Source organism: Morone saxatilis, unplaced genomic scaffold (assembly GCF_004916995.1).
Source record: "Morone saxatilis isolate NCDOM2014 unplaced genomic scaffold, NCSU_SB_2.0 Contig20, whole genome shotgun sequence".
In the NCBI taxonomy this organism is placed as follows: Eukaryota; Metazoa; Chordata; class Actinopteri; family Moronidae; genus Morone; species Morone saxatilis.
The window spans coordinates 13,917,900-13,934,377 of NW_023339763.1; the positions used below are offsets into that span (position 1 = coordinate 13,917,900).

The window sequence follows — 16,478 nt, forward strand, 5'->3', positions numbered from 1 at the left end:
TTTATTTATATAGCCCAAAATCACAAATCAAAACTGCCCTCAGGGGGGCTTTACAATCTGTAAAACACTCCTCTGTCCTTGGACACTCGATTCTTCGAAGGAAAAACTCCCCAAAAAACCCTTTTAACAGGGCCACAGAAAGAAGATCCCTCTCTCAGAACTATAAAGCCCTGATGGTTTATGTATGCCAGGAGACTATGAAATCGTTTTTATTGTTATATTAATGCCTTTGCTTAGTCATTTTAGTTGCTATGTAAACGTATATGATCTTGTTTATGTGTGTGTATGTTCCCACAGGTTCTCTCACGATGTCACTCCAGTGATCCTTGCAGCGCACTGCCAGGAATATGAAATAGTTCACACCCTGCTGAGTAAAGGGGCTCGCATTGATCCTCCTCATGATTATTTCTGCGGCTGCGACTCCTGTAACTACCAGCAGCAGTTTGACTCCTTCAGCCACTCGCGATCAAGGATCAACGCCTACAGAGGACTCGCCAGTCCTGCTTACCTCTCCCTGTCCAATGAGGACCCGGTGCTGGCAGCCCTGGAGCTCAGCAACGAACTGGCCATGCTGGCTAATATTGAGAAAGAATTTAAGGTACAAATCCTACAGAAACACTGGGACACAGACAACGCCAATGATGTAACTCCAGCAAGCTGTGTCTGCCTTGTTTCTGTAATGAATGAATGGTCACATCCTGTTAGTGCTGCTGTACACGTGCCCTGAAAACCAGCTCATCGTCAAGTACACAAAAAGTACATTTGCCATGTTACTGCCAACCAGCTGCTTGTAAATGCTGTCAATAAACATTTTATGAGAGGAAGTATAAAACAGATGAGGATCTAGATCTTGTAGTCACTGTTGACATTGTTGGTTTGGCACACATCAGAGCTAAAATGACCTCTATGTTACACCAGAGTTGGTGCCATTGCTTCTTGAGCCAATCACCATATATTCCCTTAAGACCTAGAAACATGTTTCCCACAAAATCCTGGTTTATGTGTTGCTTTTTATTGGTGGGATGCTGTCAGAGGGGTTGGATGTGCTGTTATTTGTTTACAGAAATAATTACAAACTATTTTGATGAGGTTTAAGTGTGATTGTAATAGTGACAGATTCAGTTTTGCACACAGAATTGCATCCAACATTTAATAATTAACCCCAGCCTCCGACCACATCTGCAGCACATTTTTCTTCATTGTGTTTGTAGAACGACTACTGCTGTCTGTCGAGCCAGTGTAAGGACTACGTGGTGGGCCTTCTGGATCTTTGTCGCAGCACCGAGGAGGTGGAGGCCATACTGAGCGGAGAAACCGACTCTGAAGACAGCTATGATTTACCAGGTCGCCCCTCCCTCACACGTCTGAAATTAGCCATCAAGTACGAGCTCAAAAAGGTTAGTATGCCAACAAACAGGCGATGGCACAAAGGGAAGAAAAAGCCAATGTTTTAGAGGAAATAATAACAGGAGAAAAGGATCACCATCATGATTTAATATTGATTTCCAGCAATTTATTTCACTTCTCGTCAATAAAACTTGTCAACAAGTAATCAATTTGTAGAGCATTGAGATGCTTGTTGAACTGCGTGAGACTCACAGTGAACATTAAATCAGATTTAAGATGTGAGAGTCTGCTGTCAAAAAACATTGATTTCACTAAAAAGCCATCCCAGAGGACAAGCTATTAGATTATTATAGTGATCATGTGTATTTGGCAGCTTCTAAAAATGGCAGCTGAGCAATCTTGAAGTAACAATATCCTTGAACTTACAAAGAGTTTTTAAAACGGTATCAGCAATCTAGAAACTAATGATATTTTTCTTTATTGAAAAATGATTGCAGTTAATGGTCTGCAGCATGCTAATCTGGAAACCCTTCCTGTTGGCATCATGATTCTTTCTCTTCTTTGGCCCATTCCTGTTACAATGAAAGGATCAGTATTTATTGTATGTTCACACTTCACAGAAGTGATAAACATTTGGCTTGATACTGTTGCTTGAAACTTGTTCTCTCACCCAACCCTTAATATATCCCTGTTTCCTTCTCTGTCGATTTGCCCTTTAGTTTGTGGCTCATCCTAACTGCCAGCAGCAGCTGCTGAGTATCTGGTATGAGAATCTGCCTGGCCTGAGACAACAAACCACTGCTATCAAGCTGCTGGTGGTGCTGGCGGTGGCCATAGGACTGCCTGGACTGGCTCTTGCCTACTGGATTGCCCCGTGCAGCAGAGTATGTAGCCTTTACGCTCACAAATGTCAGTACCCTAGGAATTTAACTCCCTGCAGGACATTTTCTCTCATTCTCGCTTCATCTCTCTCGCTCAGGTGGGGAAAGTGATGCGTAGCCCCTTCATGAAGTTTGTGGCCCACGCCTCATCCTTTACAATTTTTCTGGGTCTTCTGATTCTAAATGCTGCCGACCGTTTCGCAGGCACCACCTTGTTGCCTAACATGACTCAATATCAGCACCCAGGAGGACCCCCACTCGACCCACTGCTGCTCTTCCGCATGACTACAACGCCCTTCACATGGATGGAGGTCCTCATCATTTCATGGGTCATGGGTGAGAGTTAGATTGAGATTATGATGGAAATTCCTTGATGTCGTCCTGTATATTACATCATTTGACTTGTGCTGCTGCAGGTATGATCTGGGCCGAGGTGAAGGAGATCTGGAGTCAAGGGCCGGGGGAGTACCTGCTCGAACCGTGGAACTTCCTGGACTTTGGAATGCTGGCGATCTTCCTCGCCTCTTTCAGCTGCCGCTTCTCCACTCTGAGACACGCTGACTTAGCACAGACCTATGTACACACACACTACACAACACTGATTAATGTCACACTGCCTCCTGAGATACACTACTTTACACAGGGTGAGCATGCTCACACATCCTCACAGACTAACAGACTGCCACACTTAAAATACCATCATGTACTTCATGTGTAAACATATATAGCAGCATCTGTTCTGTGACGTGTGTTCCCTTTGGACATACTGATGGCTGCCAAACACCAGTAGTCTCGGCCTGAATTTTTCCTGTTTTTATTGGAAAATTGAATAAAAACATGAAAATAACAGACAAGATAAAATTTACAAAAGTAACTTCATTAAAGGCAAACCAGAATAACAGAAATATCCCCCAAAATTAATTATAAGGAATTGAAATCCAGTGACTTTGTTCCATACATCCTCTGTGAAATGTCTGAAGTGGTGTCCTATTGTAACCAAATAAATAAAATACCCTCTTTGTTCTGATCCAAAAGCATAACTGCAGCCATCTTTGTACTGTAAAACTTGCCTTGCGTACAAAGAAAGAATTTACTTAAGTAGAACTACTGAAGTTTGCTGACTGATTCACAATCTGTTTTTGTAGCGCGTAACGACTGGTTGCCGTCAGATCCCCAGCTGGTGTCAGAGGGCCTGTACGCGGTCGCAGTGGTACTGAGCTTCTCCAGGATAGCTTACATCCTCCCAGCCAACGAGAGCTTCGGTCCACTGCAGATCTCTTTAGGGAGGACCGTCAAGGACATCTTCAAGTTCATGGTCATCTTCCTCTTGGTCTTTCTGGCGTTCATGATCGGCATGTTCAACCTGTACTCTTATTACCTGGGGGCGAAGCAGAATGATGCCTTCACCACGTGAGACATGCACATATTATTTTATTTGAGGTATTTTTCGGGGCTGGAAGAGATAAAAATATATTCTGTATTTCAAAATAAAAGCAAAATTACAAAATAAATTGAAATGATCAGATTGTTATCTTTTATTTATCCCTTTAATCATATTGTGACCCACTTAGATATATCCATTGCAGACCCCATGGTTGGGACCCACTGCTTTACAATAGCTACCCAAAAACTTAGAAATCAATCTAGAAATGTATAAAACTGTTTTTTCTTCTGTCGCTTTTCTCACAGAGCATCTTTAACGTTCTGGTGATTAATGGTTTGTTTTAGTTCAAAAATAACTGTCCTCTCGTTTCCCTCCCTTTCCTTCTCTGTGCGTCCGTCCAGCCTGGAGGAGAGCTTCAAGACCTTGTTCTGGGCTATATTCGGGCTGTCCGAGGTCAGGTCTGTCGTGATTAATAACGGACACAAATTCATCGAAAACATTGGTTACGTGCTGTACGGGGTTTACAACGTTACCATGGTGATAGTGCTGCTCAACATGCTCATCGCCATGATTAACAGTTCCTTCCAGGAGATTGAGGTTCGTCATCGATACTGAATCACCATGTGCTTCAGATACAAGCTCACAGTTATGGACAATGTCCTGAGAAAGCATTACCTACCTTCACATGTAGTTCAAATATGTTTTCAGTTTTTGGCGGGAGAGGAGTAAAGTAATTTAAAGAGTAAAAATTTAGTTAAACCACAATACTACTTTATTCGTCACTGTTTTGTCTAAAATGAGGCTTGTTCAATACATTTAGATCAAAGGGTCCCTATGTAATATACAAAATCTACCTACAACCACTTTTAGCTATAAAAAACCCTTTGCATTTTAATTTACTTTTCTTTTTGATTGGCTAGCACAGTAAATGCTTTTTAGAATTTTTGTGTTTTGATTCGTTGATTGTTCGACATTTTGGGAAATATGGTTATTCACTTTCTTGCAGAGAGTTAAATGAGAAAATTGATTTCACTCTCATGTCTATGAGCTAAATATGAAGCTTCAGCCAGCAGCTGGTTAGCTTAGCTTAGCACAAAGACTGGAAAGAGGGGGAAACAGCTAGCCTGGCTGTCGATACTCTGTGGTCTAGGACATCACTGCTCCAAAGGAAGAAATATTTGGGCATAAAAAACACAACTTAATTTTTATATGGACTAAACCAACAACATAATTAACATGTTAATTAGTGAGCTTCAGAGGAGCTGCTGTTTCCCTGCCTCCACTCTTTGTGCTAAGCTAAGCTAACAGGCTGCTGGCTGCACCTATTTATTTACCGTACAGGCGTGAGAGCGATGTTGGTCTTTTTATCTAACTCAGCAAGAAAACATTAACAAATACATTTCTGCAACTGTTCAGTAAATCTGTATCAAAGTAGCTACAGTGGTGTTGGTGGTGTGTTTTGCGGTTTCTTCTCCAACCAGTTTGTTTCCCCTCTTTTCTTTAGGATGATGCTGATGTTGAGTGGAAGTTTGCTCGGGCCAAACTCTGGTTCTCCTACTTTGAGGAGGGAAGGACGCTCCCTGTGCCCTTTAACCTGGTCCCCAGTCCAAAGTCTATGCTGGGACTGGCTACGGCCATCAAGTCCCTGCTCCTGCGGCATGTGGCAGGACACAGGGAGGAGAAAACTGAGACACAACTCAACCAGGTACCTCACAATATGGATGTATACACACAGCACGTATCCATTCTCAGCTTGTGCAATATTAATTCATAAACCCATGATGCATGATACTACCATGTGGAGCTTTAAAGGCGGAACTGAGCGCCTCCCAGTGGTTTTACTGCTGCACCACAGGCTCCACCTCAGACCTGAAGACAAGTTTAACCTGAGAAATGTCAAAATTAATTAATTTAAGCTTAATCTTTCAGCTCGGAGCAGGCAAAAATTCTGGTTCATTTGGTACTTCTACTAGGCCAACCAGATATCAGGTATGTATGTGTATGTGTGTGTGTGTGTGTGTTTCACAACATTTACTAATTTTTACTCATCTGTAGTTGCTGCAGAATTGGTTTTATATAGAAAGCAAATATGTTAATGCAACAGTTGAATAATTTTTCTGAAAGAGTCTGGACTATAAACATTTTACCTAAACCAAAATTGGATTGTGGGACTATTTTTTTTCCATATATTTTTCCCCATTATAGTATTGTTAATTGTACTTCCAACATTGGTTGCAGAAGATCATGAAGCGACTGATAAAGCGTTACATTATCAAAGCCCAGGCAGACAGAGACAGCGACAAGATCACTGAAGGTAAAATCAACACAACTATACTGAAACTGAATCTGCTGTATCCACTTTAAAAACTTTTCTTTTACGCCTTTGTGGGGGTTTTTGTTCAGGTGAGCTGAAAGAGATCAAACAGGACATCTCCAGTCTGCGATACGAGCTGCTGGAGGAGAAATCACAGAACACGGAGACACTGGACGGACTGCTGAGGAGGCTGGGAGAGATCAATACACCTATGCAGTAGCACTGCCAGTCGCTCCGACTTGTTCATAACACTGTGAAGAGTTTTAAGTGCCTGGTCTTCATCACTGAATGTCGATACAGTACGATAGTGACAAAACATCAATACAATGAAATGAGAATGTATTATGTGAATATAAAATTAAAATATAGCTTATTGATTGCATGATTACATGTGATTTATATGTTATAATGTATAATAATGTACAGTTTTGGAGTATTTTGTCCTCCCTCACCTACCACAAATACAGTCCATTATAAATCATTTTAATTTGGACAAACAACATTTAAACACATGAATGCACAAGTTAAAACACTGAGTTATACGAATACATATCATTTGCAGATTACTTTTTCTCTTGCAATTTAAGGTAAATAGGCTGTAACAACACTACATACAGCAATAACCCTCATATCTGCAATATGAACAATGATTAAAGGTCCAGTTAGTAGGATTTAATGGCATCTAGCGGTGTTGCTGCAGATCCCTCTAACTCCCTCGCTTTAATCTCCCCTTCCGAGTGTGAAGGAGAAACTACGGTGGCTGCGAAACGTGCAAAACACAAACACACCTAAATCTAAACCATCTAAAGCCAGTGTTTGGTTCTGGGCTACTGTAGAAATATAGCGGTTCAACTATAAAAACCATAAAAAGGTCTCATTCTAACATCATTTTCAGATGATTATACACTACTTAAGTCATATCTATGAATATTATATTCCATTTCTGCCAAAAGATCCTCCTAAATGTAACACACTGAACCTTTAAAATAATCAGCAAGGTTGTTTTGTATATGATAAAACAGGGTAATTGCAGAAAATGCATTATAAACAAAGAAAATAATAAACATAAACTACATACATATAAACAGACTTCTTAAGGTAAGTGTTTATTTAGACAGCATGAAAACTGACAGACAGAAGAGGGAAAATGTTACGGCAGGATTCAGTCTTAAGACAGCCAGTTCATACTGTTCAGGACACACAGCTATAACATTAATATGATTATTTACAAACACATAAATTACCAAGTTTGATAGAAAAATACTGTTTCAATGAACGTCGCGGACACATTTTATGTATTTATAGCATTCTCGGACGTGCAGGAAGACCACTGGACATAAAAGAGGCGCTGATAGCGTTGATTAGGTGAAACCATCACATAGGAATGGATGAAAAGTCAGATTCCAACATCTATTGTACTATTAACTGGTTACTAACACAACATGGTTCACATATAGTAGTCAGATATACATACAGTACATATATCATTCATATCCAGCCCCAGTAGTTCAGTGATAACAGTCACAGTTACATGATAAATATATTGTATCTTTGAGTATTACTTCACTGTAGATCCCTAAAGTTTCATCTGTATGTTAATCTGTGATGTGGTGGTGACATCATCGGCTGTGTCACACGTATGTGATGTAGTTTTCAGGTATGAGGCCTGTTTTGCCGTTGTACGTCGCCTGAAGCCAACCTGGTTCCACAGACGGGTACACTGCAGACACAAACAACTCAGCAAGTCAACACCATGAGTTCATCTTATATAAAGTCTTATAGTTAGTGCACTGAACTGTACACTTAATGATCAGAATACATTACAAAACTGTCCCATTATTAATATAAAGACATGTTAAGTAGCCAAGCATTATTGAGGCTCACAGTCCTTTGTATTAAATTCCAGTCCAGATCAGGAAGTTCCCAAACATAAAAAATATTTCATGATAAATTACAGCAAACGTGTTAAAAAAGAGACATAAAAAAATTATACAAAACCATTTTGTATTCTTCAGAGAATCCTTGTATCAAGTCAATTAACATCAACATTAACATCTCATGATATAGGTGTAGGTGTAACTGGGGAAATGAAACCTGAGTGGTTCTCTTACCATTTGAGAACAGCGCCCCCTGTGGAAAACTGAGCTCATGGCTGTGCTCTGCCTCACAGGAGTAAAGAGCCTTTGCTTCCCTAAGTGAAAACATTCATTGAATCAGTTAAAAGAGTAATTTAGAAAGTGAAAGTTAAAGAGGATTGTGCCACAAACAACCTCAAAATCAACTTACTTTCCTGAGGAACAAATGTCTAATGCTGAGGAGAATACTGAGCTCTCACGCTGCTGCAGTCTGACTGATAATCTGCAACACACAAACACAAAAGTGACAGAATACATTCTCCAGTTGCGACCGAGAGAGAGTGAATGAGCATGTCAGCATCTAAAAACAAAGCAGTTAAACAGTTTTCTTCCTAAATTATACTTTAAAAAGTCAACCTTTTCATTAAAATATTTTTTTAAATGCCATTTACTGTGCCAACATGTGTCATACCTCGAAGTTTTAGTAAAACCAAACCAGTGGTTCAGTATTTTGTCAATGGGTAGATGAGACCAGGAGATAATCGGAGCACATGGCTGTTTCTTTAACCTGCCACGTGCTCTTGTTTTCTCCAGGGCTAAACTATCCATAGACTGAGATCTCTCTCTTTTCCTTCTCTGAGAGCACAGATCAAAGGCTGCAGCACAAAGTGAAGTGCTGTATGATTAGAGCACATTGTCGTCTCAAATATAAAACACATCTATAGTACACTCACACTGATCCAGGCTTCTGGTATCCATTGCTGGCTGTTGTGGCCTCAGAGTTTTTGGCGGTCAGATCTGAGCTGCAGCGGACGTGTGAGGTTTTACGCTTGTGTGTTGCCTCTTGTGTGTCCAGCGACATGAGACTCTGCACCGATCCATGGCAGCTTTTGTAATCTGCGATAGGACGCAATCAATCAGAACCGAACATAAACCGGGAAGTGACGGATGCGTAAACGTCTACAGAGGTGCACTCACCTTCAGAGATGTGTAGAGAGGTGAGAGAGGAAGACGTGGAAAGCTGGTAAGGAAATAATGAAGAGGAGGAAGAAGAGGAGGAGGAGGCAGTCCTGTACTTTTTCCTGTGCTGCTGAGGAGGAGAGGTAGAGTCCGTCACTCTGGTTTCTGTGACAGAGGAGGCGGCTTTTGTTTTATCCACCGAATGAGTGCTCTTCAGCGAGGAGACGGACGACACTCTCTGCACAGGTCGACCCTCCCTGAGAGAGGAGGCACGTTCCACTGAAGAGTGCTGGATGGAGGCGGTGGACGAGGAGGCTGCGGAGGGAGATCCTGACTCCTTTACTGATGACAAGGAGGCAGTCGAGTTTCCTTTGACGGACAGAGTCCTCTCTGCAGAGAGTAAAGAGGACGTGGAGGAGGACACAGAGGAAGTCTGCTGGGCCGGAGTGAACTGGGAGGAAGTCCAGGAAGAGGACGGCATGAGGTGAGGGGAAGAGGCGCTGTCTGTCGGGTGTTTCTGATCCTTCCTGTTTGGGGAGTTGTGAGACGTGGAGCAGGAGGAAGACGCGGGAGGAGACACCTGTGCCGTGGAGGACAAGCTGGGCTCGGCAGCGGGAGAGGACGGCGGAGAGATCTGAGACAATCCGTTCTTTTCCGAGGAGTGTGAGGACAGAGACTCCTGGCTGCCCATCGGAGTCGTGCTGGGGCTGCTGCTGAATGTGTCACCTGGAGGGAAAAAACAAGTTACGTACTCACAGACTGATGACATCAAGGAGGCTGAATGGATTGCTCTGGTTTTAGATATTAACTCATTTGTGTAATTTATTACAGTCAAGCATTTTACAAAGTGTACTTTTTGGAAACATTTTGACAATGTCATGTTTTATTTGCACCGTAAAGCAGTTGTGAGCACAGACTGTTTTGAAAAGTCTTCTGTGTTGGTGCATTAAGGTGCTTGGTTGAAGCTTTAACAACTGAGTTTCGAGAACTAGCATGATACTGCACTGCAAAATGACAAATGTGCTCAATATAATAATAATAATAATAACTTTAGTTCAACAACTTTGTATGCAGTTAGTTTAGTCTTGGTCACAAGGTAAATCTGAGGCATTGTGAATTAATTTCTCTACACAAAATTGTATACATTTTTTGACTATTCTCTAACCTTTTATTTAAATACAATACAATACCTCTGGGCTTTGAACAGTTATCTAAATGAAACTGGAACTGATAACAACTAAAATGTTTTTTTCATGTAAAATCTAAATCTGAAAGATAGCTAGTAGCTATAGCTGTCAGATAAATGGAGTAAAAAGGTAGTGATGAGTGATGAGATAAAGCTTCAGAGAGACTCACTGTCGTTGTCTGCCAGACAAAGAGCCGGAGGGTAGAGACGAGCCCTCCTCTTTCCCGATGATAGACAGATGGCCTTGTTCCTACGAGGAGTCGACCGAGAGGACGGAGCCTGAGGTAACGGCACTGACAGGTCTGGGGCCTCACCGAAAATCTGACAGGAACAAACAGTGTACATGTCTGTTAGGTAAATGTATGTTTATGTGTGTGTGTGTGTGTGTGTGTGTGTCTTAAGCGTACCTTGTGGTGATTTTCAATGATAATCTCCACTACAATGTTCTGAAACTTGATGTTCATCATGGCCGCCACCGTCTCTTCCTGTGACCTCATCAATGTGGGGCCGAAGATCATCCCCAGGTTGGACACAGTCATCAGGTTCTGATCACTGTGAGAGGACACCCTGCGCACACGGACACACACACAGATAAAAGTGTTAAATAACATTTGAGAGTAGATTCAAGAGTTGTCAATTCTAACTGCACTCTGTAAAAGTATTAAACGCTTTGCAGTTTGGAATAAGTTGTCTTGCTAGAAACTATTTCATGTACGGACTTTACTCTTCAACTCTCATAGCATGAACTTTAAACTATGACTATGACTTTTAACTCCTCCGACAGAAAATTGTAAACAGGAAGCTCTCACTACAAATGCCCCGTGGCATGAATCTAGATTAAATATCACCAGTTGAAGCATTTTCAAGTATGTTTTTTTTAAGAAAATAACAAGCAGAAGGGACAATTTCAAGGCACTGAACTATAAAAGCACAGTTTATGTTAATATGTACATACTTGTGGAGGTGGTTGGTTAAGAGGTCCAACATTGCTCTGTTTTTTTCTGGTAGTTTATGTACAAGAGCATGAATCGCTCTCACTCTGTACTTCTGGTCGTCATACTCTGTGAAACAAGGAAAGAGTACAGAGGGATATGACACAGTGGTGAGAGGGTGACATTATGTGCCTCTGTATGAGGTAGTAAATAAACGAAATCCAAGCACTGTTAAAATGACCAGACTGTGTCTATCATGCTCTATCTGTGTACTTTGAAAGAGGCACTAAGCGAACTTACTTGCAGCCTTGATGAATTCTTTATGCAGTCTGTAGGTCAGTAGCGGTTCTGCCAGACACCTGCATGCATGTGAGAAATCACAAATGTATAATTCATGGCAAGTGTTATTCAAAAAAAGCTGCTTTGTACTGTATCTTACCTGAAATAATTCTTTAGGCCACTGGTGATGGTCTTGTTGTCCCAGGCATCTGCGTCCAGCTGTACGTCAGAGGGAGCTGTGGATGCTACAGGAAAATAAATACATGATTAAACTGCAGTGATGGGTTTTTAAATACACCCGCTATTCGTGGTATTCTATTAGTAGTACAGAAGAAAGCCAGGAGTTTCTTACCAAACACACTTGTCATCAACCGCTGCACTTTAGAGTTAACTCCTCCAATCCTGTACAGTCCCAGGGTGGTAATGCCTACACACACACACATACAGACATGTTTTAACATGCTTAATATTTCAAAAATGTATACAATGAATACTTATTACAAATATTTTAATCAGAGTAAGATTTACCTCTTGTTTCAACCAGCTCAATACACCTCCTAACAAAGTTGAGGCCTGGCTCGTTGAGAAATGCTGTAAAATAAACACTCACGTTTTTTAACTCACATTTCTGATTAATAAATGTTATGAAATATATGAAATAAACAGCATAAATTAGGACACTTACTCTCCTCCTTTTTACTGAGCAAAGAAGGCAGAGTGTAAATCTGAACAAAGAAAGAACAAGAAATGTTTTAATAATATATATCAAACAATACTTTTTATTAAATAGTGAAAATATTCATACAGGTTCTTTTCCATCCATTGCCTCCATCCACAGCCGCCTGTTGGCTTCAGAGAGCGCCTGCAGAGTGATGACGCCATGTCTGCAGAGAAAGAGAGTTTATTTTACCCGAGCACCATCTAAACACTAGCCATATCCCAATGTATTTATTCCACTTATAGTCATGTGTTACGGACACACAACTGCTCAATCTGTCCCTCGTACCTCTCCACCACCTCGATGTCGAAGCAGAAGCGTTTGTCGATTGAATCCCTCTTCCTTCTGACACACGAGCGCAGCCTGAACGTCTCAGGTGCACCATTCACCACGCCGTTCTGTTAACAGAGAGATGAGTTTGCATTATATACTCGAACATGTGGTGTTAATGTCTTTTAAGTACTCATGACAAAGTGTGAGATTTTGATATTGTAGCACAGAAACAGGGTAGGATATTCATCTGTGCTACCAGCTCACCTGTCTGCTGGCTGGTCTGGACTCCGTGTTACTCATGCTGAACATCTTGGAGCTTTTTTCATACGTACAGTAGTATCTAGTCCACACACTGCCCAATGGACCTACAATACATGATGCATATTTTCATGCTGGTGCACTCGTGCATGTGTTTTAACAAAGGAAAGTCTGACTGTGTAATTCTGGCATTTGATTATCTTCACAGCGTAAGTGAGAAAAAGAGACGGAGAAAATGTGATTTTTGTGCAACTCACGTTTCTCCTGTATGTACAGATATCCCTCCATGGTAAAGCAACTGGGGGCTTTGAAGTCTTCCTCTGCAGAACGGATCCTCTTCATCAGCCTCTCAACCTCAGCACGCGTACTTTCAAAGTTATTGCGAGCCTGATCAACATACATACACAAAAGAAACTGCACTGAATGGAGGCTTGCATACATATTTATATGATACATACAAAATCTTTAACAAAGTTTGTCCAGGATTTGGTACTTAGTCCAGCTGAGTCTTAACACAGGTAGTTTTTTTTAATGATCTTATTTGTTAATCCAAGCTGTACATTGATTTCCCAGAATAGTTGAGCCAGTAAAAGTATGTACTAGACCGGGCCTTGTTCAAGCTGTGGCTGAAAGTAGTTCACATTGTGTGTTTCAACATGCCAGAAGTATCAGGTGTGCAAGATTTCCACTTTGGGACAGGTAACGCCAGCAGCATCGGAAATTGACATTTAAATATTTTCTCTTAATGGCTCAAAAGGGACGGTAGACCAGATAGAACAAAACATTTACAATTACTATTTACAAATGATGTCAGATCCAGATTTGGCCTAGAGGGCTGCGGTAAACATACACACTTACATTCTGCAGGTTGAACTGAAGCTGCTGCTTATAGGGTTCGAACTCGCTGGCCAGCTCGTAGCCCTCATGGTAGAATGTAAACAAACCCTGCAGGAAGGCTAATAACTGAAGAGCAGAGGGAGAAATCCGCAGGAAAAAATGTTAGCTAGGGGCTTGGGAGTGTAGGAGGATGGTGAGAGGATTACAAAAGAATGATTGTCAGTCATCTGCTCAATCAATCAAAACAGCCTCTAAAGGAAAAAGAAAAAACCCAACTCGGCCTGTTGTTTGGTTTGCGGCCCTTGTTTACTTTACAACAAAGCGTCTCCCTCTGTGTCAGGCGGGAGAGATATCCATACAGGAAGTGCCGCTACAGTAACAGGAAGGGGGCTTTACTGATATCTATCATTAAAACATTTTTATCGTAGTGTGTGAAATGTGTTTTTCAGAACCCCGGATAAACCGTCTAACCGTGATCATGTTTGAATGTACACATGGTCATTACTGGCCTGGCTGCAATTATGACCTCATGTTTACGTCATTGTTTACGACATAGACTCCTCTGTCATAATTTCCTGTGATGAAACATTGTTGAGTGTGTTTTCCCTCTCTACTGGTCACAGCTGTAAAGGCCCAGCAACTCAACTTCTGAACAAAAACATCAGAAGGAATGAAATGTGTATCCCAATCCCGGCATTAAAACACACGGTGTTGCCTAAAGCTGGCTATAAACACCATCATAGTGTATGTACTGCATGCGAACTCACCGGCTCCACAAATTCAAACTTCTTTCTCTCCTGCACCTCTTGAATCTTGAAGACATACTGCAGCGATGCGTCGTAAAAAACCTGCCTGTCCTTACTCATCTGGGAATCGGCCTGCATCAAAAACAGCATCAACACACATACAGTAGTTTATGTTACCTAACAAATGTGGGAGGAACTTGGTGTGCATTTTTAGGGTTGTTTCAGTTTACCTCGTGTAGCTGCGACTCTTTCTTTTTGGAGGACAGGCTGAGGTGTTTCTCCAGGACAGAGTAGTACCTCTCTGTCTCCTTGTCAAACTGCTTCTTACCCTCCTGAGGAAAATAGGAATGTGGAGGGAACATTGGTAATAAATGAAAGCAAACTTAATAATTTCTGCTAATAAAAGTTTATTTCCCCAGGGCTTAAATGTTTCAATACCAGTGCCAACAGGAGTATTTATTGTTTTTGGAACAAAGGAAGGCCATACAAGAACTTAATAATCAGATAAGATAAATAGATTGGGGTAGAAAATAGCAATGTTAACATTTCATATCAGTAAATGTCTGATAGAAAATAGGTAAATAACACAGGAATTTGACTAGCCATCCCATGCTAGCTTTCAGTACTTGACAGTTTTCACTACTAATACTGTACTACTACCACAATTCAATCATGTCAAAGATGTCATGGCAATCCACCCAATAGTTATCAGGATATTTTAGACTGACCAACTGACCGACAGAGCCCCACTGCCATCCCTAGAGCCCTGCTGCTAGCGTGGCTAAAAATACCAAACTGCCTGCAACCCTGCAAACACCTGCACAATGTCTCTGTCTCTGAACACTTCAGATGGTTCTTGGGATGAGCTATGAAGCCCCGAGGGTTCAGAAAGCTCTGAGGAAGTTCAGTGGGACCATTAATAATCTAAATGAAGAGACACTGCCAAAATATTTAGGAAAACAGCTATTTTCCAAAACAGCTGCAGCTCCAGACTCCACATGTCCAGCCACTCTTTCTTGCTCAACAACATCAGTGTGAGGATGTGCTGCTCACACACTCCTGCTACATTCAACATGCCGAGGAGTCAACACATTGAAGTGAGCTGTTATTTCACTTTCAGGGTTAGTCACAGCTGTGACCAGTTCTATTTTCTCAAACCTTGGCTTCTGCAAGATATTGCTATCTCTGCTGTTATTTCAGTCTGAGAGAGAGCGAAGAGAAAAAAAAAGAGATAAACTGAATTATAAGACTTGAGACAGCTGCTGAAACCAGACACCAGACTCACTTTGTGTTTATATTGCCTCACTGAGTTCAACTGTCTCTCTATCTGTGACGTGCTCCCTGTCTCCCCTCCCAGCGTCCGTTCCCATGACCTTGTTACTGACACTGGACTGTGATCCACCGTTTATCTGACGAACAAACTGGATTCTGACCACTGACTGAGAGACCGACTGACACCAGTCAGAATCTGCTCGCCACCCACGGTATTAGATAATTGAGGAACGCGACAATTTTCATAAACTGGATCTGGTCTTGGTAAAACCTCAGCAGAGACTGTGTGATATTTTGAGGTATCACTTCTGGTTCTACCTGATTCTAACAACTGCAGATATACCTTAACAGCTCCAATCTGCTCCTTACGAAACCTCTCGAGTGGGGAGATCAATACGTCATCAGCGTTCTGGATCTGAGAGAGAAACAAACAGCAGTCAGCTCAGTGCGTCATCAGTAGATACTAAAACAAAAACAAAAAAAAGACAGCAGCTCAGTCGCTGTTCCATAAGAACTCCTGCTAGCTGTTAAAATGTGGTTTGTCAAATCTGATCACTCAATGTTTGAAGATGTTTGTCTTTGATTTTTCTAACAATTTGGTCATAAAGAGACTCATTTTTTGATATTTCTGCTTCATTTAAGAGTAGATGTTGACATTAAACAAGTCAAATTCAAAACCTGCAACTACAATCTTCCTGTGCTGAAATCAATATAAATGTATCGCCAACTTCACAAATTTGTTGTATAAAAGCAAATCTAAAGTTGAGATTTGCTTAATATTATTATTAGCTAAATGACTGTGCAAGTGAACAGGGTTCAAACTGAAACAGACAATCTCAGGAACTAAATATCTTAATTAATTAATTAATATTAATATATCGTACGTGGTCTATTTACTTCCTGTTTACAAAAAACTCCAAAAAATATCCAAATATCATACTAACACCCATCACAAACCTCAGTTACAGTAAGCTGATGAATTTACAGTGTGCTTATCATCCAACATTATGAGCGTT

General features: G+C 41.1%; 2 protein-coding genes across 3 annotated transcripts in view; one reads left to right on the forward strand and one right to left on the reverse strand.

Moving 5' to 3' along the window:
* Nucleotides 1-297: 297 nt before the first annotated feature.
* On the forward strand, nt 298-6,308 carry trpc6a (transient receptor potential cation channel, subfamily C, member 6a; the record flags this gene model as incomplete). 2 transcript variants are annotated; one of them, XM_035666717.1, is given in 11 exon segments in its annotated part: nt 298-598; nt 1,212-1,397; nt 2,067-2,231; nt 2,327-2,564; nt 2,645-2,872; nt 3,374-3,638; nt 4,014-4,209; nt 5,117-5,317; nt 5,542-5,601; nt 5,851-5,926; nt 6,016-6,308. In XM_035666717.1, coding segments are annotated over 11 exon segments (2,047 nt in total), but the record flags the coding sequence as incomplete, so codon positions are not given.
* Nucleotides 6,309-6,855: 547 nt separating this feature from the next.
* arhgap42a (Rho GTPase activating protein 42a) overlaps nt 6,856-16,478 on the reverse strand; it is a 14,007-nt gene continuing 4,384 nt past the window's right edge. The window contains exons 4-24 of the mRNA XM_035666719.1: nt 15,806-15,877; nt 14,421-14,522; nt 14,212-14,322; nt 13,466-13,570; nt 12,865-12,994; nt 12,614-12,714; nt 12,365-12,474; nt 12,164-12,242; nt 12,044-12,083; nt 11,887-11,949; nt 11,711-11,785; nt 11,519-11,603; nt 11,380-11,438; nt 11,103-11,208; nt 10,555-10,714; nt 10,318-10,468; nt 8,980-9,687; nt 8,736-8,898; nt 8,213-8,284; nt 8,038-8,117; nt 6,856-7,646 (exon numbers count right to left, since the gene is read on the reverse strand). Coding sequence (XP_035522612.1) covers nt 7,558-7,646; nt 8,038-8,117; nt 8,213-8,284; nt 8,736-8,898; nt 8,980-9,687; nt 10,318-10,468; nt 10,555-10,714; nt 11,103-11,208; nt 11,380-11,438; nt 11,519-11,603; nt 11,711-11,785; nt 11,887-11,949; nt 12,044-12,083; nt 12,164-12,242; nt 12,365-12,474; nt 12,614-12,714; nt 12,865-12,994; nt 13,466-13,570; nt 14,212-14,322; nt 14,421-14,522; nt 15,806-15,877 — 2,661 coding nt within the window. The 3' untranslated portion in view covers nt 6,856-7,557. The remainder of the gene's footprint in view (nt 7,647-8,037; nt 8,118-8,212; nt 8,285-8,735; nt 8,899-8,979; nt 9,688-10,317; nt 10,469-10,554; nt 10,715-11,102; nt 11,209-11,379; nt 11,439-11,518; nt 11,604-11,710; nt 11,786-11,886; nt 11,950-12,043; nt 12,084-12,163; nt 12,243-12,364; nt 12,475-12,613; nt 12,715-12,864; nt 12,995-13,465; nt 13,571-14,211; nt 14,323-14,420; nt 14,523-15,805; nt 15,878-16,478) is intronic.